The sequence below is a fragment of the Ascaphus truei genome, chromosome 2, assembly GCF_040206685.1.
Source record: "Ascaphus truei isolate aAscTru1 chromosome 2, aAscTru1.hap1, whole genome shotgun sequence".
NCBI lineage: Eukaryota > Metazoa > Chordata > Amphibia > Anura > Ascaphidae > Ascaphus > Ascaphus truei.
In genome coordinates, this window is record NC_134484.1 from 410,901,181 (window position 1) to 410,926,928 (window position 25,748).

A 25,748-nucleotide genomic window follows, 5' to 3' on the forward strand; every position below is an offset into this window, starting at 1 on the left:
AGTAGTGCCAATTGGGCACTATTGCTAGAAACTACTGCAGAAGTAAACAGGAGTTCCATGCGACAGTGCCCAGATCGACACAACTACAGTTTAACGAATAACCCCCAATATCAGATTATAAAAATGTACAATCAATAATAGCAAAAGCAAGTCAGAAGCAGCATTATGCAATGGAAAGCACTGTTACACTCTACACATTTTAGAAGTCAAAGGGAATTATTCACGAAAGTGTGGTAGTAAATAAATGTCAAAGCATACTCAGTGGTACCAAACACCACTACTTATTTTTGTATTTTCAAGCCTTATGGCAACATTGCAGGTGTCATCACATTTAGTTATTAGATTAAACAGCATCATTTTGCTCAAACCAACTAAAAGGCTGAAAGTCATTGTGCTAAAGCCAGGGTGGGCAACCCTGTCGCCATTCGCCACTTGTGGCGAATTTTCAGTAAAACTGTGGCGAACAGGGCCGCTGGGACACTCAAACCCCCCCTTTCCCCTTCCATGGTAAGGAGCGCGCTCCAGCGATGTGACACACTCCTCTCCCTCCCACACCCCAGTCCGCTCCAGCAGGCACGTAACACGCGCGCTCCCTCCCCTGCGAGGCCGCTCCATGACGCGCTCCCTCCCCCCCCGAGCACGCTCCAGCGTGACGCGCTGACGGCCGCCCGTCACCACTACTGCCGTCCGTCACCACTGCCACCCGCCCGCCACCACTGCCCCCTGTCTGTCTGCCACCACTGCCCGCTCGCCACCACTGCTGCCCGCTGCTGCCGCCGCGATCTGGTAGGCATTGGTGGGGGACGGGGGGTTGCTTTCAAGGGTGCTGGGGGGAGATGAAGGGTGCTGGGGGGAGATGAGGGGAGATGATGGGAGATGAAGGGTGCTGAGGGGAGATGAAGGGTGCAGGGGGAGATGAAGGGTGCTGAGGGGAGATGAAGGGTGCTGATGGGAGATGAAGGGTGCAGGGGGGAGATGAAGGGTGCTGAGGGGAGATGAAGGGTGCTGAGGGGAGATGAAGGGTGCTGATGGGAGATGAAGGGTGCAGGGGGGAGATGAAGGGTGCAGGGGGGAGATGAAGGGTGCTGAGGAGAGATGAAGGGGGCTGAGGGGAGATGAAGGGTGCTGAGGGGAGATGAAGGGTGCAGGGGGGAGATGAAGGGTGCTGAGGGGAGATGAAGGGTGCAGGGGGGAGATGAAGGGTGCTGAGGGGAGATGAAGGGTGCTGGGGGGGAGATGAAGGGTGCAGGGGGGAGATGAAGGGTGCTGGGGGGAGATGAAGGGTGCTGGGGGGAGATGAAGGGTGCTGGGGGGAGATGAAGGGTGCTGGGGGGAGATGAAGGGTGCTGAGGGGAGATGAAGGGTGCTGAGGGGAGATGAAGGGTGCTGAGGGGAGATGAAGGGTGCTGATGGGAGATGAAGGGTGCAGGGGGGAGATGAAGGGTGCTGGGGGGAGATGAAGGGTGTTGGGGGGATATGAAGGGTGCAGGGGGGAGATCAAGGGTGCTGAGGGGAAATCAAGGGTATTGTTCCTTGCATCTGTTTTGTTGACGATTTAAAAAAAATTCTCTGCTTTACAAAAAAAAAAAATGTTATTTGGATAAGTGGGTGATTCGAAAACTAAGTGAACCAGCAGCAGGTGAAAGTGCTGGGGTGAGTGAAGCAGACGAACTCAGTGATTCGGAACCTAGTGGTAAAAAGCAAAAAACAAGAGCATGGAAGAGCGTGACACGAAACTTTCAAGAAATATGGGAGCTAAAATTTGTAGTGACGCAAGTAAATGAAAAGACAGTGTGCCTCCTGTGCAAAAAAAGTTTCAGTGACAATAAGGCAGACAGTTTGAAGAAGCACTTTCAAAATAAGCACAGTGCATTCAACAATAAATTTCCAGTTGATGGCCCTAGTCGTGTCCGTGAAATTGACCGTTTGAAATCACAGTTTCAAGATCAGAAGAGCAGCCTGAAGCAGTTTCTTTCGTCGAATGAGCTGGTGACGTTAGCTAGTTATAAAGCAGCCTGGATTTTGGCTCGGAAAAAGAAACCATTTTCTGATGCTGAGAAGGTAAAAGACATTCTGGTGATGGAAACTCTGCTGGAAAACTACGAATCAAAGGTGAAGAATGATATCCTCCAAAAAGTACAGAATTTGCAGTTAAGTCGCAGGACGGTTGTTCGCAGAATGCTGGAATTATCTAAAAACATTGACGAGCAACTGCTTGAACAATTGAAAGACTGTTTGTGTTTTTCCCTGGCGCTGGACGAGTCAACCGATTGTACTGACACAGCACAATTAATATTTTGGGTTCGGTTTGTGCTTTCCGATTTTACAATTCGTGAAGAAAACCTTGTACTTTGTGGACTGTGAGGCCATACTTGTGGAACTGATATACTCGAACATTTTATTTCAGCTTCAAAACAATATGACCTAGATCTGATAAAACTCGCTTCTATTACAACGGACGGTGCACCCGCAATGATAGGAAGAAAATCGGGATTTGTTTCTCGTTTGAAGCAGCATTTGAGTGAGAATGGTGTGAAAAACATGTTGCCCTCCTTCCATTGCATTCTGCATCAGGAGAATTTGTGTGCTCAGATGCTCGGAACTGACACTTTGAAAACTTTGATGGACAAGGTTGTCAAAATCGTGAATTACATCCGAAGTGGAAGTTCCCTCATCCATCGACAGTTTGTTGAGGCCTTGAAAGAATGCGGTGACTGTGATTTCGAGGATCTTACTGACTATGCAAATGTGAGATGGTTGAGCAGAGGAAAAGTTCTGGAACGGTTTACCTATTTGCTTCCTCAAATTCAAGATTTTCTTGTTGAGAAACGCCAGATAGAACATTTTTCTGACATTGAGAACCCTTCATGGCAATGTGATTTACATTTTCTGTGCGATATCATGGCTCACTTAAATGAATTAAACGTGAAGCTGCAGGGAAAGGGTAAAGTAATATGTGAGCTGGCACAGCATATTCAAGAATTCAAGTCAAAACTGAACGTCATTCAGGTACAAACTCAGAAGGACGATTTGACCCATTTTGCAAACCTGAATAGATTTCTAGAAAAAAATGAGGAGTGTGGTCTACTCGACGTGAAGCGGCAACTCTACGTAAACTGGATAAAAAACCTGTCCCAGAAATTTGAATCACGTTTTTCTAATTTCAATTACATCAAATTGGCATTTAAATTCCTGTGTGATCGATTCCACTTTGATATTACAAATTCAAGCAAAGAAATTTCCACCCTTCTGTCTTTGGACAAGCGCAGGCTTGAAGATGATTTGCTCTCCCTTCACAGTCTGGAACACTTGAAAGTGTACCTGAATTCTTCAGTCACAGATATGTGGAAATCTATTCTGACTGACAACCATCTCCCAACTTTGAAATCAGCAATTTCAAAATTATTGTCCATGTTTGGATCAACGTGGGTGTGTGAATTGACGTTCTCTACGATGGGTTTCATCACGTCAAAACACAGATCTCGAATTGTTGATGTCAATTTGGAGGCTGAACTAAGATGTGCATTGAGTTCAGATATTCAGCCAAAGTTTATGCAACTTGTCAGAAATAAGGATTGTCAAATATCGCATTAAATTATCTAACATTTTCAATTTGAACCATTTTCATCGTTTGCGTCTGCCGCAGTTGTAACTGAGTAGTCAAAAGTGTTCATGTTTTGAATAAACTAGTTCAAACAGTGTGTGTTGTTTGAAATTTTTGCATGCACAACAAAATAACTCAATTTTTACATGGTGTGGCTATTTTCACTTCTAATGCGCCACACCTGTGGCTACATTGAAAAATAGGTTGCCCACCCCTGTGCTATAGCATAAGATTACTCACTTGAACGAGCTGAAAGGTGTCTTATGGCTTAGTTACTGCCAAATTTGGCCTACTGTATAAAGTCATGTCCGCAAAATGTCCCTTTTTCCTTTCTGATAATGAACGATGTACTTACAATGCTGCACTTGGGTAAAGTGCTCTATTCCTGATCCTTTCACAATGGGAAAGGTGTAAAAAAAATTATACCAAGGTATATTAAGTACATAAAGTATTAGGGTTGTCGATCTCCCCCTAATTATTTAATTTTAACCTACCAAGACTATACATCACTGACTTTAAAACGGCACAAATGTGAAAGATAGAAATCATATAATCTTTTAATTTAGATATTCTTGAAGAAGTTAATTTTTGGTTGTTTAAACTGCAATGCAGCTTTATAGTTTCACGTCTTGTTTAATTTTTAGAAAAGGTGACATTGGTAAATAGGCTTGTGGACTAGGATTTGTAGGTTATGTATTGACAAATGTTATATTTATAGAAAATGTGTTTATACGTTATTCTGATATATATGTCATTTTTTGAAAAATAAGATAAGGAGCAATCCTTTTGAGAACTTCTTTGTTTATCTGAATCAGGGGGTTCCCCTGGAGCTGATCAGTGGTTCCCCCGAAATGCAAGACCCCCTTCCCCTGTGCCAGGGGCGGCACGCCTGGGGTCTATTGGCAAACTGAACATTTTTAAATGGCACCGGAGTCAGGGCTTGCTCCCGCAGCCAATATAAACGTTGCAACACCATTGGGAATGACGGCTTTCTATTGGTGACCCCGCGGCCATGTCTGGAGTTCAACACAATATTTGTATTTTTTTGCGAGTCAAAATTGGCACAAAAAAAATATACAAATCTCTTGGTTCAAGTAAACAAAACAAAAAAAGTTTCGAAGCAGGATTGCTGCTTTAAAGGAAATACTAAAACCCATAAAACTCGACTTTTTTAATATTTACGTCTGTATTCAAGCACAATGCCACAACTTTTTTGCACTGCAGCCAATAAATTTAACAAAGAAGATACGAGCGCAAGCAAATTTTAAAATAATTTATATAAAGAACTCAAATACTATACATCAACATTTTGGCCCCCAAACAATAAAGCAATACATCCATACTTACATGTGGTGCCTGAAACCCATGGAAGTACAGGGCCAATTCTTCTCTATACATCTGACAATGAGGGGGAGATTTACTAGCCTCCAATACGGATTACCCCCCCCCCCCATGACTAATCCAGAATAAAATGATCTGCATACTGTACCTTGTCGAAAGTTGTTAAAACGGTTTGGCTGAAGCAGATTGCTCCAGGTAAATTTTTCATAAGTCACCATCATTGAGATGTTCTGTGACTCGTTGGGTAATACCAGCTCTTGCCGACACTTTGCTCTTACCATGTAGATTTTTAATGCCTAATAAGAATGTGTCTCTTTTTTTTTTTTTTTTTCAATCTAGCCATAGAAATCAAACGTTACTTTTCATCTAACTGTAATTGAATGCTGGGTTATTAATGCTTTAGGCTGGTGGGAATTTAGAGCAAGGTTGTAAAAGAGTCAGTTGTTGGTTTTACTATAATCATGAAAGTAAAAACTATACTTCCAATCCATAAAATTATTTTGTGAACACCCTAAAAATGATCCCAAAAACATCTCTTTATAACAAATCCATGATTATTCATTAGGCAGGTTAAGAAAGCCAAGGTAGTAAGAAGAAATAAATACCTGTATATTCTGTATAGATAGCAAAAAGAGGAAAACATACTTTAACTTATGGTCAGTGATTTTCTTATAGATAGAATATTGCTTAGTGGATTTTTTCGTATTTTACAATCTAGAAGCATAACAATATCAGTTCTGGTGTAACAACTCATTTCTATTACATATGGATATACTAACAGCATAAATATTGCTATTATATCAGGCCTACACAACTCCAGTCCTCGAGGGCCGCAAACAGGCCAGGTTTTCTGGATATCCCTACTTCAGCACAGCTGGCTCAGTCATATTGTAGCATTCTTGTAGCATTGTGCTTGAATACAGACGGAAATATTTAAAAAGTCAAGTTTTATGGGTTTTAGTATTTCCTTTAAAGCAGCAATCCTGGTTCGAAACTTTTTTGTTTTGTTTACTTGAACCAAGAGATTTGTATATTTTTTTGTGTGCCAATTTTGACTCGCAAAAAAATACAAATATTGTGTTGAACTCCAGACATGGCCGCGGGGTCACCAATAGAAAGCTGCAATTCCCAATGGCGTTGCAACGTTTATATTGTCATACTGAGCCACTAATTGAGCCAGCTGTGCTGAAGTAGGGATATCCTGAAAACCTGGCCTGTTTGCGGCCCTCGAGGACTGGAGTTGTGCAGGCCCGTCCTATATCATAGCACTATGAAAGTTAAAGCAGCAATCCGTGGAGCATGTTTTTTTCCACATACCGGTACCCACACACATTTTACTTTATTTGAAACAAGAGGTCCCACGGATCTTAACCATGGTACTCTAAGTGACATTGTGCCCCTGGTTCTCAAGATATTTCATGTTGTAGTTTCATGACAATCATTTTGTCCGAAAGATAGAATATGGCCACCTGGGTCTGCCACACTCTGGCGCCTATGGAAAGCCATGCCATAATTGTGAGATGACATTGCAGCTCTGATAGGGTGACACTGCAGCCATCTTTGTTCTTCTTTACAAGTAGTAGCATAAGAAGCAGAAAAAAAAAAAAAAAAAAGAATATAAATCGGCAATTCGGGGTCCCCAAAGCTTTGGATTAGCTTCAGAGTGCAAAAAAAACATACTTGATTTTGGGAAGGATTGCTTCTTTAGGAGCCTTGCTTCTGGTTCTCCTTAAATACCTTTTGAATTTTTTTGGGGGGCCCACAGACTGTATGATTTTTGAAGCAGAAAATCAGCAAATACTCAAACTTAATATTGTCATTAAAAAAATGTCCATTAAGTGTGGAAGGTGCTTACCAAGTTTGGAAAATACAGAATAAATCTTTGCTCGGGTGTTTTCAGCCACTTCCATGATTGCAATGCTGGAGCAGTTAGCAGGCATTGGGTTTACTGCTTGAGCTTCCTGGAATTGTCCAACTAAAGGTTTCTTTGCATCTAGTGATTTGTATTGCAAAAGAGAGCTGGTAAGGTAACAAAAGCATTCTGCAGATATACTAACATTTTCCTAATACTAATGTTAGCAATCAGATCACAACTACACATGTAAACGTATCAATAGGTAAATTACGGAGTAGATTCACTAAGATCCATTATAGGTTAACTTACCCAAGTGTGCTTTCACTGCCATTGATGTGAATAAAAGTTGATGCCTGTTCGGGTGTGATAACTCGCAACAGATCTTAATGAATAACTGATGAAGAACAGCAGGTGCGCAAATTTCATCAGGACATGAAAGAAATTAAAACACAAAATAGTGTAACATTGTTTTTTTCGGAGAAATAAAGTTCGTATTGTAGACTCTGCAGATTTTACACTCATGTGTTTAACGTAATATTCAGGCAATGTGGTTATTAGAAGTGACCAACAAAGTGTCCTTATGATTAGCCCCTGAGGAAGACTGTAAAGTTGAAACGTGCGTAGGGTGAAGTTATGCACGACTAAAGGACACTTTGTTGGAGGCATTCATATCGGAGACTGCATCATTCAGCCCAGTGGATGCTGTATCGGCTGTGGAGCAGAAGCTGCTGCTGTTTGGAGTGCTGTCTAATTGACCCAGGGTGGTCTGAATGCTCACCACAAAGACACTTATGTAAGTGCAATACTTTGTGTTTTTTTAATAATAAAGCAATATTACACTATTTTTGCTTTTCTCCTTGTATATGCGGATTTCCCCTCCCCCTATGGAACATTGCCTGTGTTGATCTGGAGTACCTGTCTGGATGCAATCAAAGTTGATCACCTGTTTTGATTTTGAGTACCTGTCTGGATGTAACTAAAGTTGGTCACTTCTAATAACCACACTGCCTGAATATCACGTTAAACACGTGAGTGTAAAATCTGCAGAGTCTACAATACAAACTTTATTTCTCTGAAAAAAACAATGTTGCACTATTTTTTGTTTTCATTTCTTTCATGTCCTGATGAAATTTGCACCTGCTGTTCTTCGTTTGCTGTTGTATTGGGATTGAGTCCCATCTCAGGAGCTGCACTTTCTAAAGGATAGTATATCTTGTTTCTTTGTTAAAGTGGTGTTATTTGCGCTTATTTTCTTTATCACTAATAACTTAATGAATAACTGCCTGATTATTGTATTTATATGCACCAAACTGGCGTATTAAAAACACGTCTCAATGAGGATGTTTATAGCATGGCTTAATAAGGTGCTTAAATCTAAAATTACATTTCACATTCCAAAGCGTATTGAGAATGGCCTGTAAACTTACCTAAAATAATACTTTAATAATTGAAATAACAATGTACTCTGGACTTTTAAACACATGAAAGAATACTGTATGTCAGTACAAATCTCCCTATTGCCATTTCGTGTGCAAATATGCTAAGAAAACAAAGCAATTTGTTCGACAGACATTGTAAATAAATAGAGCTGGATATGATCTATGCTTACTTTGCTTGGGTAAGAAACAGCAAAGCTAACAAACAGTGTGCTCATCACATATAGCCCAAGCACAGGATAGTGAATTGGCGAGTGTGCTACACTTTTGTATATATTGACTAGTGAAGCTAGCCCTAAGTTTCTGCCAAAACATTACAGATTTGAATTGTGAAATTGGGCTATAAGTGTCAGAGGATATTTTATTACTGCTGTCATAAAGCTCCCACAGCTATTTTGGTCTGTGAACAACACTGATAGTGAATAATGAGTACATTTAGACTGTGCCTGCAAAGAAAAATGTTGGCCCTTGCTACACATGTACAGTAGGATTGTAAAAAGTATTTTTGGGGTGATGCACTTCTGACTATGTTTCTTCTCTGTGATCTGATGTACAGTATAAGTGGGTAAATGCTATTGTATTGCTAGCCACGCAGTGATATTCCTGATGATATTTTACAGAATGCAATTGGTATAGCACACTTATTAAACTGGATTATAGTCATTCTAACAGAGGTATTTAATGAATTTGATTATTTTGGCATTTCTCTTACCCATAATACTATGTGTAGGAATAAGAATGCAATCCACCACCCCCTCCTTCACTGGCACCCTGGCACTTTACTCTCCTTGGTATGGGCCACATACTAAGGAGAGCAAAGTGCCAGAAACGGAGGGGGTGCTGGATGGCAGTTCCTGAAATGTGCTCACATTAGGCTGCTGCAGTGGCGTAGCTAGACATGCACGGGCCCCCAGGCAAATTTTTTCCAGGGCCCCATTATGAGTGAGCATATTCCGTAGATTCTGTAGTTTCCACCCTCACTCTACAAGTTGACGTAAGATACGCTCCTTAAAGTCCCCAATCTCACCTCCTTTCTTTATCCCTCCTTTTGCTTCTTGCAACTGGAGATATTTCTCCTAACCCTGGCCCTTTCCATATTCCTGCTTGTTTTTGTCCTTGCTTACCTCCCATCTCTACAAATAACCGTAACCTTCATAATCTCAAATCTACTCTCTGTCTCTCACTAGCCTCATCACTTGTCTTAGGTGCCTTCAGGAATGTTCGCACCCTCGCCCTTCCTCTCTATAAATCTCCTTGCTCTGACTGAAGCCTGGTTCTGATTCTGACTGCTACAGAGAATGCACTCTACCATGGGTTGCTTTTCCTACTCCTCGCCCACATAAACCTGGTGGGGGGAATGGGATTTATTATCTCACAACTGCCGTTTCCAGGCATTATCTGTTCTCGCTTCTCTGACCTTCCCATCCTTTGAGTTTCACGCTATATGCCTTTTTTCTTTACTTTGCCTATCACCGTCCTTTCACTACCTCCACTTTTCTCTCTGATGTTGAATCCTGGCTGTACTTCTTTCTCTCCTCAATCTCCAACCTTACTCCTTGGAGACTTTAACTTGTCTACAGAGGATGTTGACTTTTTTTGCAAACTCACAATCAGGGTTTGTTTGATAATGAGAAGTTTATTGCAGAGTATGATCATACACCTCTAAAAGTCTATAACACTCTCTGCCAAAAGAGATTCCAAACAGGGTTTTATACATTTCTGATTCCTTTGTCTAAAACAGGTTACCAGGCAGAATATACTAACCACTCCTTAATTCTTAAACCAATCATCATACAGATCATTAAAATTAGATTCAAACAGTTCTCTTTAGGAACCAGACACTTCGTGTTACCAGGAATGTGGCCGTTACTTCCGACACAGTTGTAAATCTACTGTGAGCAAAACACTAATTTAAACCAAACACACATTCTTACACACAAAATGGATACTGAAAACAGAACAGACAAAATGGAAACAGAACATTACCTTCAATCCTTCTCCAGAGACCCTCCAGTCCATTTCAATAATATATTCATTTCAATAGTATACTGATTTCAGCATTATTACTTCCTCAATGTCTTGCTCCACTACAAATTCCTCCTGTTCTGTTACAACTCAGCACTATTTCTAGCCAAGCTAAGTTATTTCTCTACATTTATCAACACTTATAGGCCCAAGCCAAGGCACATTGTCTCAGTGTTTGACTATCTTCTCAAAACGTCTACTTGGTGTCTCACCCTTCATTTCTCCTCAAACTTTTGTTGACAACTTCAAAGACAAAGTGGACTTTATTAGAAAATTCTCTCTATATCTTAATCTAAACTTTCTCTTCTGTTAGAAGGAAGAAAGAATGAAAGGGGATACGGAAGAAAAAGTATCTCATTTTCCTTCCTCTATACTGTACCTCTACTACCTGCCAGCTTATCCAATTCATTTCCATTTCCCCTGACTCTGATCCAAGAACTAACTCATATTTTCATCCACCCCTCTCCTGTGGTATCTTTCCTTTCCACTTTAAACATGCTGCTGTGAGACCTATTCTCAAAAACAACACAGGTGACTCAACTAAGCCATCTTACTACTGTCCTGCTCTTCGCCTCTAAACGTCTAGAACGCCTTATATCTTCCCTCATGGTTTCTTTCCTCAGCTCCTATGTTATTCTAGACCTCCAGCAATCAGGTTTTCTCATGGCTCACTCTACTGAAACCGCACTCACTAAAATAGCAAATGGCCCTCACATTGTTAAATCCCTTCTCATTATAACCAACATGTCTGCAGCCTTTGATACTGTTGACCACCCACTTCTCCTTCACACACTCCACTCCCTTGGTGCTCAGGACAAAGCCTTCTGGTTTTCTTCCTATCCTGTCTCATCATTCCTTTAGTGTATCTATTGCTGACTTCTCTTCTTCCTCCGTTGATCTAATATATTTGTTGGTGTACCTCAAGGCTTGGCTGTGGGACCTCAACTCTTGTCTCCCTTTATTTCCCTTGGCGTCCTTATAAATTAGGTTGGCTTTAAATATCACCTGTATGCAGATGACACACAACTGTATCTATCCACACCGAACCTCACATATGCAGTACAGTCGCAGATCTCCAACAGTCTCGTGGAAAACTCATCCTGGAAGGCAGCTTGACACCTAAAACGCAATATATTATAATCCCACCTAAATCAAGCCCCATTGTGCCCTTTACCATCACCGTCAAGAACACTGCAATCCATTCAGTTCCCCAAGCACATTGTTTAGGAGTCATATTGGACTTTTTTCTTTTGTTCTCACCTTAATGCTTTCGCTAAATCTTGCTGCTTCTTTCTCCGTAACATTGCTAAAATGCAACCTTTTCTCTGTTTCTGTACTACTAAAATGTTACTGCACGACCTAAATCTCTTCTGTCGGGACTACTGGAACCTTCACCTCACTGGCCTCACAGCCTCCTATCCTTCAAGTGATTCAGAACGCTGTTGCAAGGATATGGTCACTCTTCTCGAGCAGTCTCTGCCTCTCTCCTGAAAACTCCCAGTTGGCCCCCTAGTAAATTCCGCATTCACTAGAATACTTATCTAATCTCCTTCAAGACTCTCCACTCCCTTGTCTCTCCTTTAATCTCAGCATTAATCTTTCACTATACCCCTAGTGGCTTTCTATGCTCTGTTCAGGCCTGTCTTCTCAAAATCCTCTGTGTCACTACAGTTCTCTCATGCCTACAACCTGCCTCACATGTTGCCCCTAACTCTGGAACTTCCTCCCTCTCAATGTCCACCAAGTACTTTCTCTCTCTAACTTCAAAACCCATCTTAAAACTCACCCATTCAATGACCCGTTTAATTAGTCCTGGATAACCACTACTCACAAATTATAGTATGCTCTTAGCAAAAGTATGCTCTTATACACACGTTAACCAATGCACTCAAATTTACTCCTATAGTTTCAGTTAACCTCCATGTGCAAATTAGATTGTATGCTCTTCAGTAATTGTACTGTAATGTCTGTAAATATAGTAGAGCACCAAATACCTGGTGGGCGCTACAAAAATATACATACATATACTAGGGTGGCTACGAAAAAGGCCAAATAAACAATTGACCAAATCCTTCTCTATGGTCTGATTATATACATATTATATACATACTAATTATTTGTAGTGCTGCATTTTCCAAGCAAAATATGAAAGACCGTGACACATGCTTTTAGGCAGCACTGATTATCAAAAGGATGTGGATCTTTTTTCATGATGTTGCATTACTGTCCAGACCTGCATGTTCAGAGAGTTACATGCAAAAATATCTTGAATTTGAAATCGGCAATTGTGGAATATAGTTTAACAAAAAAACACAACATGGTTAAATGTTTTTTTTTTTGAGTGCTATTATCTTTTAGGCTAATTTCAATACGGAACATTTAGTAAACAGAAAAAAAATATGTATATTTTTTTAATTTGTCAACCATTAGAAAATAATAGTCATTATTATATTAAAATCATACACACCAATAATGCGTCCGTAATCATCCCGTCTTACACACAGTTCCTCCTCCTCTTCTTTCCACAATTGTATCAGAAGTTTAGCAGCTGTTTCATTCTTATTACCCCGCCATGTTGCAATATGTGAAATGCTTTTAGGATTGTCACAAAATTCAACCAATATTCCAAGTACTAAATTGTTCATGCTCTTCAGATTAAGCTTTGAGGAAGAAAACATATATTAACACATTTTCAAATTGTAAGGATAAGTTATAAATGCCTGTGACAGGGTGAATAAAAGCCACCAGCTATATGCCTGGCAGACATATGTTTAGTCTGCAGTGCAGCAGTGATGAGGTTAACTTCAGCTGGGAAGCTCATGGCAATTAGTTGAATCCCAGCTACCTAATCAAGGTGTGTTAAAAACCCCAGGATGTGCACACATGCAGCTAGCTGGTCAGGAGACAGGAGTGAGTTACTGAAGAGATTACTGATACAAGGTCTGTTTGCAAAGTACATGGTTTATGAACTGCCTGGCTCCTGCATGCAAAAGAGTAGCTGCCTTATTTTTGCTCTGTCTGTCAAAGAGAACCTTATTTTTGCTCTGTCTGCTAAAGAGAAACTATTTTGCTCTGACCGCTAAAAAAAAAGCTATTTTTCTTTTGTTTGCTGATAAGAAGTTATTTGTTTTTGGTGTGCTGTATGTTTTAAGGCTAAAATAAATAAGCCTTATTCAAAGAACCCGCGTGTTTAGTTGCATGTACTCTGCAACATATGGTGTCAGAAGTGCCGGGATTTTCAAAAGGCCCCTGCAGTTAAGGGGCCACACACACACAAGAATGAGAAAAATGGAAGAAGCTTTGAAAGAGTTTTTGTGCGAGCAGACAAGACAGCAGGGACAGCTAATGCAGGAGCAGGCCCGGCTACAAGCAGAGAGAGATGAAAGACTACAGGCAGCACAGGATGAGCGGATGGCCAGGCTGCTTTCCCAATTCCAGGGGTCTGCCAATCCAGATAGGTAGGCAGTGTATTGGTGCATCACCATGAATAGCTCATTAATATTATAATAGTTCCATTTTCCATGATAGATCCAAGTTCAAGGACATAGAGTATGATTCATAACATCCCAGGGTGAGAAACTAGAGGCCTGGTGGTCCCCACGTGGGTACCCCAAAATAGGTCTCCTAATAGTAGTGTACTCAACCCTGGGGAAATAACTCAGTCAGTCCAGCACTGGATGGTAATAGTATAATGGGCTATAGCCCTTTACCTTCCTTGGTGGTGTCCTTGGTTAGTGGATCAATTCCAGCGTGCTGTCTTCTCAGGGTAAACACAAACAGCAAGGATGTAGAGGAGCACAGCAGCGTTTCCCAGCAGCATACCAGCTAGTAGATCGCCAAAAAATGAGGGTAACTCCAAACAGGGATAAGTATTAAAAAGGGATTTAATGGTCAGTTACAAGAAACAAACAATGGTAGGAACGCACCTACGCGTTTCGTCCGTAAAGGACTTTCTCAAGGTGTAAAGAGAAGTTCACAGATGCATCCTTATATCCATATACACTTTCGCGCCAAAATCGCGGCATTTATGACGTCATCTCCATGCGACCGTTAACCTCGTCGCTACTATGACGTGCGGTGCACTCCTTGCTCGCGCCCATAATGGAGAGAATACATAAAGTGCCGTGATTGGCTGCGAAGACCATAATATTGAATACGAAAACTTTAATCAAAAAAATTGTCTAACATACATAATTGAACACAGAAAACTCATATAGACAAGACCAATGGATATACGATTAAGCTTGTCCCCTTAGAAAAGGGAAAAAGAAGATAGACAAAATCAATCAATAACCAAAGAAAGAAATGTTAAAACTTATACTTAATATGGAAACCATGGTAGGAATGACTAAATCAGATGCCTAAATTTATACATTCAATGTTAAATAAGTGAAGGTAAGGGTTGACAATCCTAATCCATGGCAGTATAAAAAGTATATGAATAGATATGTAGAAGGTACTAAGGGAACAGGGAACTCTCATTACCAATCTCAATATATTGTTATTGCTGGAATCATAAACTGAGGATAGTGTAGATGAGCTCAGTATAACCTGTACTGCAGCGTATTAATAATAATACGTCATTACATATCTGCAGTATATCCAGCAATCAATATTAAAGGTGCACAAAAATACTCATAATAAATTGTTATAAAAATACTCATAGTAAATTGTTACACGAATGGTTAAAAAATCAAACAAAAAGGAGAAATAAATAATAAAAATTAAAAATGCTTTTGAAAAGAGCTGTAAGAAAAAACGCTATTAAAAAAACCGTGTTGTGAAAACTTATTGAAAAGAACAATTGAGGAGAAAAAGGGTGGGGGAAAAAGAAAATATTAGATATTAATACCTGTAGTATATAGTAATAATATATACATATCTAATACACTTCATGTATACTACATATCATAAAAGTATACTACAATAGAGGGGGCCCTACTAATTTTTCCTTTCAAGGTATTGAAGTAGTTACTCCCTCAATTCGAGGGGGTGACAGAACCCTGCAGTTGGATCGCCGTGAGGCATTCTGGATCTTCACATTACGGACCAGGGTGCCTCACGGAATGAACATTGACTGGGATCTCACACATTTTTTGTAGTTAATATTTATTTATTATATACACTTTAAATAATATGGTTATGCACAATACTTAATACCATTTTTTATTTCTTTTGCTTTCAGTGGTCTTCTGAACGCATAGCTTTAGTGTAGCTATATATAGTTTTCGATTTTCAACCTTAACACACATATGAGTCTGAAGTGCTTATGATCATTCTGGTCAGCCTATTTTCAATGTTTGAGGATATTTATATTTTCTCTTTCTACTGATTATATATTCACAGTACGATGTTTCCTTTATATATGTTTGTGTTTATATTTTCTTTTTCTAATGATTATACATTTATAGTATGATGTTTCCTTTATATATGTTCATGTCAAAGCATAACAATCCATCATCAAGGGTCTAATTGTTGTTTTTTTAAACTCTTTGAAAATTATGGAGAACTAGCTGAGAGACCCGGCGTTGCCCGGGATGTAAATGCGTAATAGGTAGTATTATTTATAAATCGTGGAACAATAGGTGAGTATTTGTTGTAAAGGTTGGATAATAATGTTGAAAAGAAAGATGGAATAAAATGTAATACGATGTTGTATAAAAATGGTTTATTGTAAACACACCACAGTACAATGTATATTTTGGTGACATAACAGATGTAAAAATGTGAGGCGTGTGTCCTGCTAGGGTGTGAGGCGGCAGGTGGCGCGTGGGTTGTGAGTGCTGTCTGTGAGTGGGGGTCCTGCTAGGGTGTGAGGCGGCGGGTGGCGCGTGGGTTGTGAGTGCTGTCTGTGAGTGGGGGTCCTGCTAGGGTGTGAGGCGGCGGGTGGCGCGTGGGTTGTGAGTGCTGTCTGTGAGTGGGGGTCCTGCTAGGGTGTGAGGCGGCGGGTGGCGCGTGGGTTGTGAGTGCTGTCTGTGAGTGGGGGTCCTGCTAGGGTGTGAGGCGGTGGGTCAGTGATGTCGGTGCGTAGGGGCGGGAGGCAGCAGGTGTGTGTGGCGGCAGGTATGTGTCGAGTGTCTGTTGAGTGAATGCAGCGGCTGTGAGGCGGCGGGTGAAAGGCAGAGGCGGGCGGAGTAAGGGTGGGTGAAAGGCAGAGGCGGGTGGGCGCGAAAGAAGAGGCGGGAAGGCAGGGGTGGGTAGGCGGGAAGGCGGGCAGGAAGGCGAAGGGTGGTGGGAAGGGGTGGAGGAGGGGGGAGAGGGAGGGGGGAGGGGGTGGGAGGGGGAGGGGGTGGAAGGGGGAGGGGGGAAGGGGGTGGGAGGGAGGAAGGGAGTGGGAGGGGGTGTGGGAGGGGGGAAGGGGGTGTGGGAGGGGGGAAGAGGGTGGGGGGTGGTAGGGGGGTTGGAGGGGGAGAAGGGGTGGGAGGGGGAAAGGGGAGTGGGGTGGGAGAGGGGAAGGGGGGAATGGGGGAGGGAAAGGGGGGAGGAGGGGGGAGGGAAAGGGGAGCGGAGGGGGGAGGAAAGGGGAGCGGAGGGGGGGAGGAAAGGGGAGCGGAGGGGGGAGGAAAGGGGAGCGGAGGGGGGGAGGAAAGGGGAGCGGAGGGGGGGAGGAAAGGGGAGCGGAGGGGGGAGCAAAGGGGAGCGGAGGGGGGAGGAAAGGGGAGCGGAGGGGGGAAGAAAGGGGAGCGGAGGGGGGAAGAAAGGGGAGCGGAGGGAGGAGGAAAGGGGAGCGGAGGGGGGGAGGAAAGGGGAGCGGAGGGGGGGAGGAAAGGGGAGCGGAGGGGGGGGGGAAAGGGGAGCGGAGGGGGGGGGAAAAAGGGGAGCGGAGGGGGGGGAAAGGGGAGCGGAGGGGGGGGAAAAGGGGAGCGGAGGGGGGGGGGAAAGGTGAGCGGAGGGGGGGGGAAAGGGGAGCGGAGGGGGGGGGGGAAAGGGGAGCGGAGGGGGGGGGGAAAGGGGAGCGGAGGGGGGGGGAAAGGGGAGCGGAGGGGGGGGGGGAAAGGGGAGCGGAGGGGGGGGGGAAAAGGGGAGCGGAGGGGGGGGGAAAAAGGGGAGCGGAGGGGGGGGGGAAAGGGGAGCGGAGGGGGGGAGGAAAGGGGAGCGGAGGGGGGAGGAAAGGGGAGCGGAGGGGGGAGGAAAGGGGAGCGGAGGGGGGAGGAAAGGGGAGCGGAGGGGGGAGGAAAGGGGAGCGGAGGGGGGAGGAAAGGGGAGCGGAGGGGGGGAGGAAAGGGGAGCGGAGGGGGGGAGGAAAGGGGAGCGGAGGGGGGGAGGAAAGGGGAGCGGAGGGGGGAGGAAAGGGGAGCGGAGGGGGGGAGGAAAGGGGAGCGGAGGGGGGGAGGAAAGGGGAGCGGAGGGGGGGAGGAAAGGGGAGCGGAGGGGGGGAGGAAAGGGGAGCGGAGGGGGGGGGGGAAAGGGGAGCAGAGGGGGGGGGAAAGGGGAGCGGAGGGGGGGGAAAAGGGGAGCGGAGGGGGGGGGGGAAAGGGGAGCGGAGGGGGGGGGGGAAAGGGGAGCGGAGGGGGGGGGGAAAGGGGAGCGGAGGGGGGGGGGGGAAAGGGGAGCGGAGGGGGGGGGGAAAAGGGGAGCGGAGGGGGGGGGAAAGGGGAGCAGAGGGGGGGAGGAAAGGGGAGCGGAGGGGGGAGGAAAGGGGAGCGGAGGGGGGAGGAAAGGGGAGCGGAGGGGGGAGGAAAGGGGAGCGGAGGGGGGGGGAAAGGGGAGCGGAGGGGGGGGGAAAGGGGAGCGGAGGGAGGGGGGGGAAAGGGGAGCGGAGGGGGGGGGAAAGGGGAGCGGAGGGGGGGGGAAAGGGGAGCGGAGGGGGGGGGGAAAGGGGAGCGGAGGGGGGGGGAAAGGGGAGGGGGGGGAGAAAGGGGAGGGGGGGGAAGAAAGGGGAGTGGGGGGGAGAAAGGGGAGTGGGGGGGAGAAAGGGGAGTGGGGGGGGGAGAAAGGGGAGTGGGGGGGGGGGGAGAAAGGGGAGTGGGGGGGAGAAAGGGGAGTGGGGGGGGAGAAAGGGGAGTGGGGGGGGGGAGAAAGGGGAGTGGGGGGGGAGAAATGGGAGTGGGGGGGGGAGAAAGGGGAGTGGGAGGGGGGAGAAAGGGGAGTGGGGGGGGGGGAGAAAGGGGAGTGGGGGGGGGAGAAAGGGGAGTGGGGGGGGGAGAAAGGGGAGTGGGGGGGGAGAAAGGGGAGTGGGGGGGGGGAGAAAGGGGAGTGGGGGGGGGAGAAAGGGGAGTGGGGGGGGGGGAGAAAGGGGAGTGGGGGGGGGGAAAGGGGAGTGGGGGGGGGGGAAAGGGGAGTGGGGGGGGGAAAGGGGAGTGGGGGGGGGGAAGGGGAGTGGGGGGGGAAAGGGGAGTGGGGGGGGAGAAAGGGGAGTGGGGGGGGGAGAAAGGGGAGTGGGGGGGGGGAGAAAGGGGAGTGGGGGGGGGGAGAAAGGGGAGTGGGGGGGGGAGAAAGGGGAGCGGAGGGGGGGGGGGAAAGCGGAGGGGGGGGGGAAAAGGGGAGCGGAGGGGGGGGGGAAAGGGGAGCGGAGGGGGGGGGGAAAGGGGAGCGGAGGGGGGGGGAAAGGGGAGCGGAGGGGGGGGGGAAAGGGGAGCGGAGGGGGGGGGGAAAGGGGAGCGGAGGGGGGGGGAAAAGGGGAGCGGAGGGGGGGGGAAAGGGGAGCGGAGGGGGGGAGGAAAGGGGAGCGGAGGGGGGAGGAAAGGGGAGCGGAGGGGGGAGGAAAGGGGAGCGGAGGGGGAGGAAAGGGGAGCGGAGGGGGGGAGGAAAGGGGAGCGGAGGGGGGGAGGAAAGGGCAGCGGAGGGGGGGAGGAAAGGGGAGCGGAGGGGGGGAGGAAAGGGGAGCGGAGGGGGGGAGGAAAGGGGAGCGGAGGGGGGGAGGAAAGGGGAGCGAAGGGGGGGAGGAAAGGGGAGCGGAGGGGGGGGGGAAAGGGGAGCGGAGGGGGGGGGAAAAGGGGAGCGGAGGGGGGGGAAAAGGGGAGCGGAGGGGGGGGGGGAAAGGGGAGCGGAGGGGGGGGGGAATGGGGAGCGGAGGGGGGGGGGAAAGGGGAGCGGAGGGGGGGGGGAAGGGGAGCGGAGGGGGGGGAAAAGGGGAGCGGAGGGGGGGGAAAGGGGAGCGGAGGGGGGGAGGAAAGGGGAGCGGAGGGGGGAGGAAAGGGGAGCGGAGGGGGGAGGAAAGGGGAGCGGAGGGGGGAGGAAAGGGGAGCGGAGGGGGGAGGAAAGGGGAGCGGAGGGGGGAGGAAAGGGGAGCGGAGGGGGGAGGAAAGGGGAGCGGAGGGGGGAGGAAAGGGGAGCGGAGGGGGGAGGAAAGGTGAGCGGAGGGGGGGAGGAAAGGGGAGCGGAGGGGGGAGGAAAGGGGAGCGGAGGGGGGGGAAAGGGGAGCGGAGGGGGGGGAAAGGGGAGCGGGGGGGGGGAAAGGGGAGCGTAGGGAGGGGGGGGAAAGGGGAGCGGAGGGGGGGGGAAAGGGGAGCGGAGGGGGGGGGAAAGGGGAGTGGAGGGGGGGGAAAAGGGGAGCGGAGGGGGGGGGGGGAAAGGGGAGCGGGGGGGGGGGGAAAGGGGAGCGGAGGGGGGGGGGAATGGGGAGCGGAGGGGGGGGGAAAGGGGAGCGGAGGGGGGGGGGGAAAAGGGGAGCAGAGGGGGGGGGGAAAGGGGAGCGGAGGGGGGGAGGAAAGGGGAGCGGAGGGGGGAGGAAAGGGGAGCGGAGGGGGGAGGAAAGGGGAGCGGAGGGGGGAGGAAAGGGGAGCGGAGGGGGGAGGAAAGGGGAGCGGAGGGGGGGGGGAATGGGGAGCGGAGGGGGGGGGAAAGGGGAGCGGAGGGGGGGGGGGAAAGGGGAGCAGAGGGGGGGGGAAAGGGGAGCGGAGGGGGGGAGGAAAGGGGAGCGGAGGGGGGAGGAAAGGGGAGCGGAGGGGGGAGGAAAGGGGAGCGGAGGGGGGAGGAAAGGGGAGCGGAGGGGGGAGGAAAGGGGAGCGGAGGGGGGGAGGAAAGGGGAGCGGAGGGGGGGAGGAAAGGGGAGCGGAGGGGGGAGGAAAGGGGAGCGGAGGGGGGGGAAAGGGGAGCGGAGGGGGGGGAAAGGGGAGCAGGGGGGGGGGAAAGGGGAGCGGAGGGAGGGGGGGGAAAGGGGAGCGGAGGGGGGGGGAAAGGGGAGCGGAGGGGGGGGGAAAGGGGAGCGGGGGGGGGGAAAGGGGAGCGGAGGGGGGGGGAAAGGGGAGCGGAGGGGGGGGGAAAGGGGAGCGGAGGGGGGGGAAAGGGGAGCGGAGGAGAAAGGGGAGGGGGGGAGAAAGGGGAGGGGGGGAAGAAAGGGGAGTGGGGGGGGAGAAAGGGGAGTGGGGGGGGGGAGAAAGGGGAGTGGGGGGGAGAAAGGGGAGTGGGGGGGAGAAAGGGGAGTGGGGGGGAGAAAGGGGAGTGGGGGGGGAGAAAGGGGAGTGGGGGGGGGGGAGAAAGGGGAGTGGGGGGGGGGGAGAAAGGGGAGTGGGGGGGGAGAAAGGGGAGTAAGGGGAGTGGGGGGGAGAAGAAATGGGAGTGGGGGGGGGAGAAAGGGGAGTGGGAGGGTGGAGAAAGGGGAGTGGGGGGGGGAGAAAGGGGAGTGGGGGGGAGAAAGGGGAGTGGGGGGGGGGAGAAAGGGGAGTGGGGGGGGGAGAAAGGGGAGTGGGGGGGGAGAAAGGGGAGTGGGGGGGGAGAAAGGGGAGTGGGGGGGGGAGAAAGGGGAGTGGGGGGGGGAAAGGGGAGTGGGGGGGGGGAAAGGGGAGTGGGGGGGGGAAAAGGGAGTGGGGGGGGGGGGAAAGGGGAGTGGGGGGGGAAAGGGGAGTGGGGGGGGGAAAGGGGAGTGGGGGCGGGGGGAAAGGGGAGTGGGTGGGGGGAAAGGGGAGTGGGGGGGGAGAAAGGGGAGTGGGGGGGGGAGAAAGGGGAGTGGGGGGGGAGAAAGGGGAGTGGGGGGGAGAAAGAGGAGTGGGGGGGGGAGAAAGGGGAGTGGGGGGGGGAGAAAAGGGAGTGGGGGGGGAGAAAGGGGAGTGGGGGGGGGAGAAAGGGGAGTGAGAAAGGGGAGTGGGGGAGGGGGGGAAAGGGGAGTGGGGGAGGGGGGGAAAGGGGAGTGGGGGAAAGGGGTGTGGGGGAGGGGGGGGAAAGGGGTGTGGGGGAGGGGGGGGAAAGGGGTGTGGGGGAGGGGGGGGAAAGGGGTGTGGGGGAGGGGGGGGAAAGGGGAGTGGGGAGGGGGGGAAAGGGGTGTGGGGGAGGGGGGGGAAAGGGGTGTGGGGGAGGGGGGGGAAAGGGGAGTGGGGGAGGGGGGGGGAAAGGGGAGTGGGGGAGGGGGGGGAAAGGGGAGTGGGGGAGGGGGGGGAAAGGGGAGTGGGGGAGGGGGGTGGAGAGCAGTGGGCATATGTATTGTCATAATTTATGTATGTGCATGTCCCCCCTACTTCGGGCGTCCGTCCCCCCGCTTGTTCGGCGGGTGGTAGCTCCCTCGTTCCCCGTGACTCGCCCCCCCCCCCCGTTCCCCGTGACTCGCGGCTCGCCCCCCCCCCCCCGTTCCCCGTGACTCGCGCTCCCCCTCCCCCCCCCGTTCCCCGTGACTCGCGGCTCGCGCCCCCCCCGTTCCCCGTGACTCGCCCCCCCTCCCCGTTCCTCGTGACTCGCGCTCCCCCCCCCCGGCGCCCGCTTTCCCCCAATGTGCCGCCCGGCTGAGTGAGGCGTGCAGGCGGAGGCAGGAAGCGCCCTGTGTGGGGCCTGTGTGTTCCTGTGTGGGGGCCTGTGTGGGCCTGAGGCGCGAGGCTCCGCGCCTGAAATAGGAGAGTTACTGGCAGTGCTGTGCCTTACCTGAGGGGGAGGTAGCGCCGGGTAGGTAAGGGAGCGGCTGGGGTAGGAGGGCCGCGCTTCCCCTCCGTCTGGAGCCGGTGCAGAGCGGCGCACGTGATGGGGGGGGTGGGGGTGGTGTGTGTGTGTCCTGTCTGTCTATCTGTGTCCTGTCTGTGTATCTCAGTGTGTGTGTGTGTGTGTGTGTGTGTGTGTGTGTGTGTGTGTGTGTGTGTGTGTGTGTGTGTGTGTGTGTGTGTCTCTGTGTGTGTCTCAGTGTGTGTGTCTCAGTGTGTGTGTATCTTTGTGTGTGTCTCATGGTGTGTGTATCTTTGTGTGTGTCTCATTGTCCTGCCTGTGTGTATCTGTGTGTGTGTGTGTGTGTGTGTGTGTGTGTGTGTGTGTGTGTGTGTGTGTGTGTGTGTGTGTGTATATCTTTGTGTGTGTCTCAGTGTCCTGCCTGTGTGTATCTCTGTGTGAGTGTATGTGTGTGTCCGGCCAATGAGAGGTGCGGGGGCGGGCCAAGGGAGCCAATGAGATTGCCGCTAGGGACACAAGGAGGGACACAGGGAGACACATACAGACCCGGACACATAGGACACTTTCAGAAATATATAGTAGATACATTCTCTCTTAATAATACCAGTCATATTTATGCATTAAGCATTAGTATTGTAGTATACTTTTATGATATGTAGTATACATGAAGTGTATTAGATATGTATATATTATTACTATATACTACAGGTATTAATATCTAATATTTTCTTTTTCCCCCACAATTTTTCTCCTCAATTGTTCTTTTCAATAAGTTTTCACAACACGGTTTTTTTAATAGCGTTTTTTCTTACAGCTCTTTTCAAAAGCATTTTTAATTTTTATTATTTATTTCTCCTTTTTGTTTGATTTTTTAACCATTCGTGTAACAATTTACTATGAGTATTTTTATAACAATTTATTATGAGTATTTTTGAGCACCTTTTATATTGATTGCTGGATATACTGCAGATATGTAATGACGTATTATTATTAATACGCTGCAGTACAGGTTATACTGAGCTCATCTACACTATCCTCAGTTTATGATTCCAGCAATAACAATATATTGAGATTGGGAATGAGAGTTCCCTGTTCCCTTAGTACCTTCTACATATCTATTCATATACTTTTTATACTGCCATGGATTAGGATTGTCAACCCTTACCTTCACTTATTTAACATTGAATGTATAAATTTAGGCATCTGATTTAGTCATTCCTACCATGGTTTCCATATTAAGTATAAGTTTTAACATTTCTTTCTTTGGTTATTGATTGATTTTGTCTATCTTCTTTTTCCCTTTTCTAAGGGGACAAGCTTAATCGTATATCCATTGGTCTTGTCTATATGAGTTTTCTGTGTTCAATTATGTATGTTTGACAATTTTTTTGATTAAAGTTTTCGTATTCAATATTATGGTCTTCGCAGCCAATCACGGCACTTTATGTATTCTCTCCATTATGGGCGCGAGCAAGGAGTGCACCGCGCGTCATAGTAGCGACGAGGTTAATGGTCGCATGGAGATGACGTCATAAATGCCGCGATTTTGGCGCGAAAGTGTATATGGATATAAGGATGCATCTGTGAACTTCTCTTTACACCTTGAGAAAGTCCTTTACGAACGAAACGCGTAGGTGCGTTCCTACCATTGTTTGTTTCTTGTAACTGACCATTAAATCCCTTTTTAATACTTATCCCTGTTTGGAGTTACCCTCATTTTTTGGCGATCTACTAGCTGGTATGCTGCTGGGAAACGCTGCTGTGCTCCTCTACATCCTTGCTGTCTGCCAATCCAGAACCTGCAAACAGACCCCCGGTTCTCCTGAGGAAAATGGCTCAGAACGAGGATCCAGAGGCTTTTTTACTGACATTTGAAAGGGTTGCCGAAGCTCAGGGCTGGACTGCAGATCGCTGGGCCACTGCTTTGGCCCTGCTCCTCATAGGAGAAGCTCAGGCCTCATATCAGGGCCTCCCTGCAGATCAGGCAATGGACTACCGACAAGTAAAAGCCGCCATACTGGATTGCTTAGGTCTGACCCCAGAGACCTACCGGCAGCAGTTCCGGAACATGACGTACACTGCTAAGATGGGACCCCGGGTCCTCGCTCAGCGGTTATTGGACTTGTGTACGCGCTGGATACAACCCGAGGAGTGCACTAAGGAGGCAATTCTTGAGCAGGTGGTGTTGGAACAATTCCTACAGATAATACCCCCTTCCGCACGCTTGTGGGTAAAACGCCACGCTGCTGAAACCCTAGCTTTGGCGGTCCGACTCGTGGAGAACTTCCTTGGGGCTGAGGAGCAGGCGAGTGTCCTGGACCCGACGGACCCGACTCCACCGGCACTTGCGAATGCCCAAAGAGGGAGGTCGGATCAACGGGGAACCTACGGCCCGTTCATACGCAACCACCAAGTCCAACGGAAGGAGCAGTCGTTCCAGCAAGGGCGGAGTCCAAATGCTGGTCCCCGCCGAGACCCTCATCCCCCTCATGATGTTGGCTGGTCGCCAAATGAGAGGAACTTCCGAGGACATCGCCCACAGGACCCACCAGATGCCTGGTCTCCAGTATCCGGTCCAGCGGAGCGCTATCCGCGGCACCCTCCTGCGAAGGAACCCTCTTCATGTTCCGTAAAAACAAAAAACAAAACTGTGCGCTACTACCTAACTACTTATAAAGTTTAAATGTATAAATATATACAGTGCAGTGACTATACCATCAATTTAGTGATAAAAAATTTATAAAAAATTAAACCACAACTCCCACAGTGAGATAATTATACATTAAATATTAAGTGCCACATAACCGTGTTGGGGATAATGGCGTCTGCAGCTGTAAACGCAGGGGTGGCTCAGCACCCCACACACACTAAGAGAATGGAAACAAAAGAAAACAGCGCATAACGACAAATAGTGAAGCAAATTCAACAATATATTATAGAATTAAAAAGGGGGTAATATATCTGCGTACATGAAAAAAGTTGGTAAAAGGCATGTAGTGTGTATCACACTGTTTACCACTCGGCAGCTGTTAACTGTAGAATCGGGTGCTTGCTTCCCTCTGCTGATGCAGCTCAGTTGATTCTGGGGCAGGACGTCAGTCTTTCACTCCCAAGGGGATTTCCCTTCATGCAGCCAGGTTCAGCAGCTGGTACTGGGGCTCGGTGAAATCGCTCCTGCTTCCTGGCCGATATGAAGCTGCTCCTGTACCTCGGCAGGTGTATCCTCTGCACAGAGGTTAAAACGCAGCTTGCTGGGGTGCCCTCAGCGTGCCACGATGCCGCTCCGTCGCGGGACGCTGTGTAATGATGTCACTGTCTACACAGCAGTGGTGGATTCAATAGGGAAGTTTGAACAGTCTTACAAAGTCTCTCACAAGTGTCCAAAACAGCACACAGGATGAAATAAAAACAGGACAGGCCAATACATAGACAAAGGCCAATGTAAGCAGATATAAGGCAATAGAATGTTAATTCAACTAGTTTCGTAGAATTAACTACTTCTTCAGGGGATTCTACAGTTAACAGCTGCCGAGTGGTAAACAGTGTGATACACACTACATGCCTTTTACCAACTTTTTTCATGTACGCAGATATATTACCCCCTTTTTAATTCTATAATATATTGTTGAATTTGCTTCACTATTTGGCGCTCTCCATGTTCCGCCTGCGGAGAACAAGGCCA

The 25,748-nt window shown here is 48.5% G+C and overlaps 1 protein-coding gene across 3 annotated transcripts in view; it reads right to left on the reverse strand.

Annotated features, from left to right (window-relative positions):
- The window catches only part of CFAP69 (cilia and flagella associated protein 69), a 97,674-nt gene that overhangs the window by 15,479 nt on the left and 56,447 nt on the right, over positions 1–25,748 (reverse strand). For 2 of the 3 annotated variants that reach the window (XM_075587473.1, XM_075587472.1), the window contains exons 17-18: positions 12,729–12,921; positions 6,801–6,938 (exon numbers count right to left, since the gene is read on the reverse strand). In XM_075587473.1, the coding sequence (XP_075443588.1) occupies positions 6,801–6,938; positions 12,729–12,921 (331 nt within the window). The remainder of the gene's footprint in view (positions 1–6,800; positions 6,939–12,728; positions 12,922–25,748) is intronic. The other variant, XM_075587474.1, reaches the window with a different exon arrangement.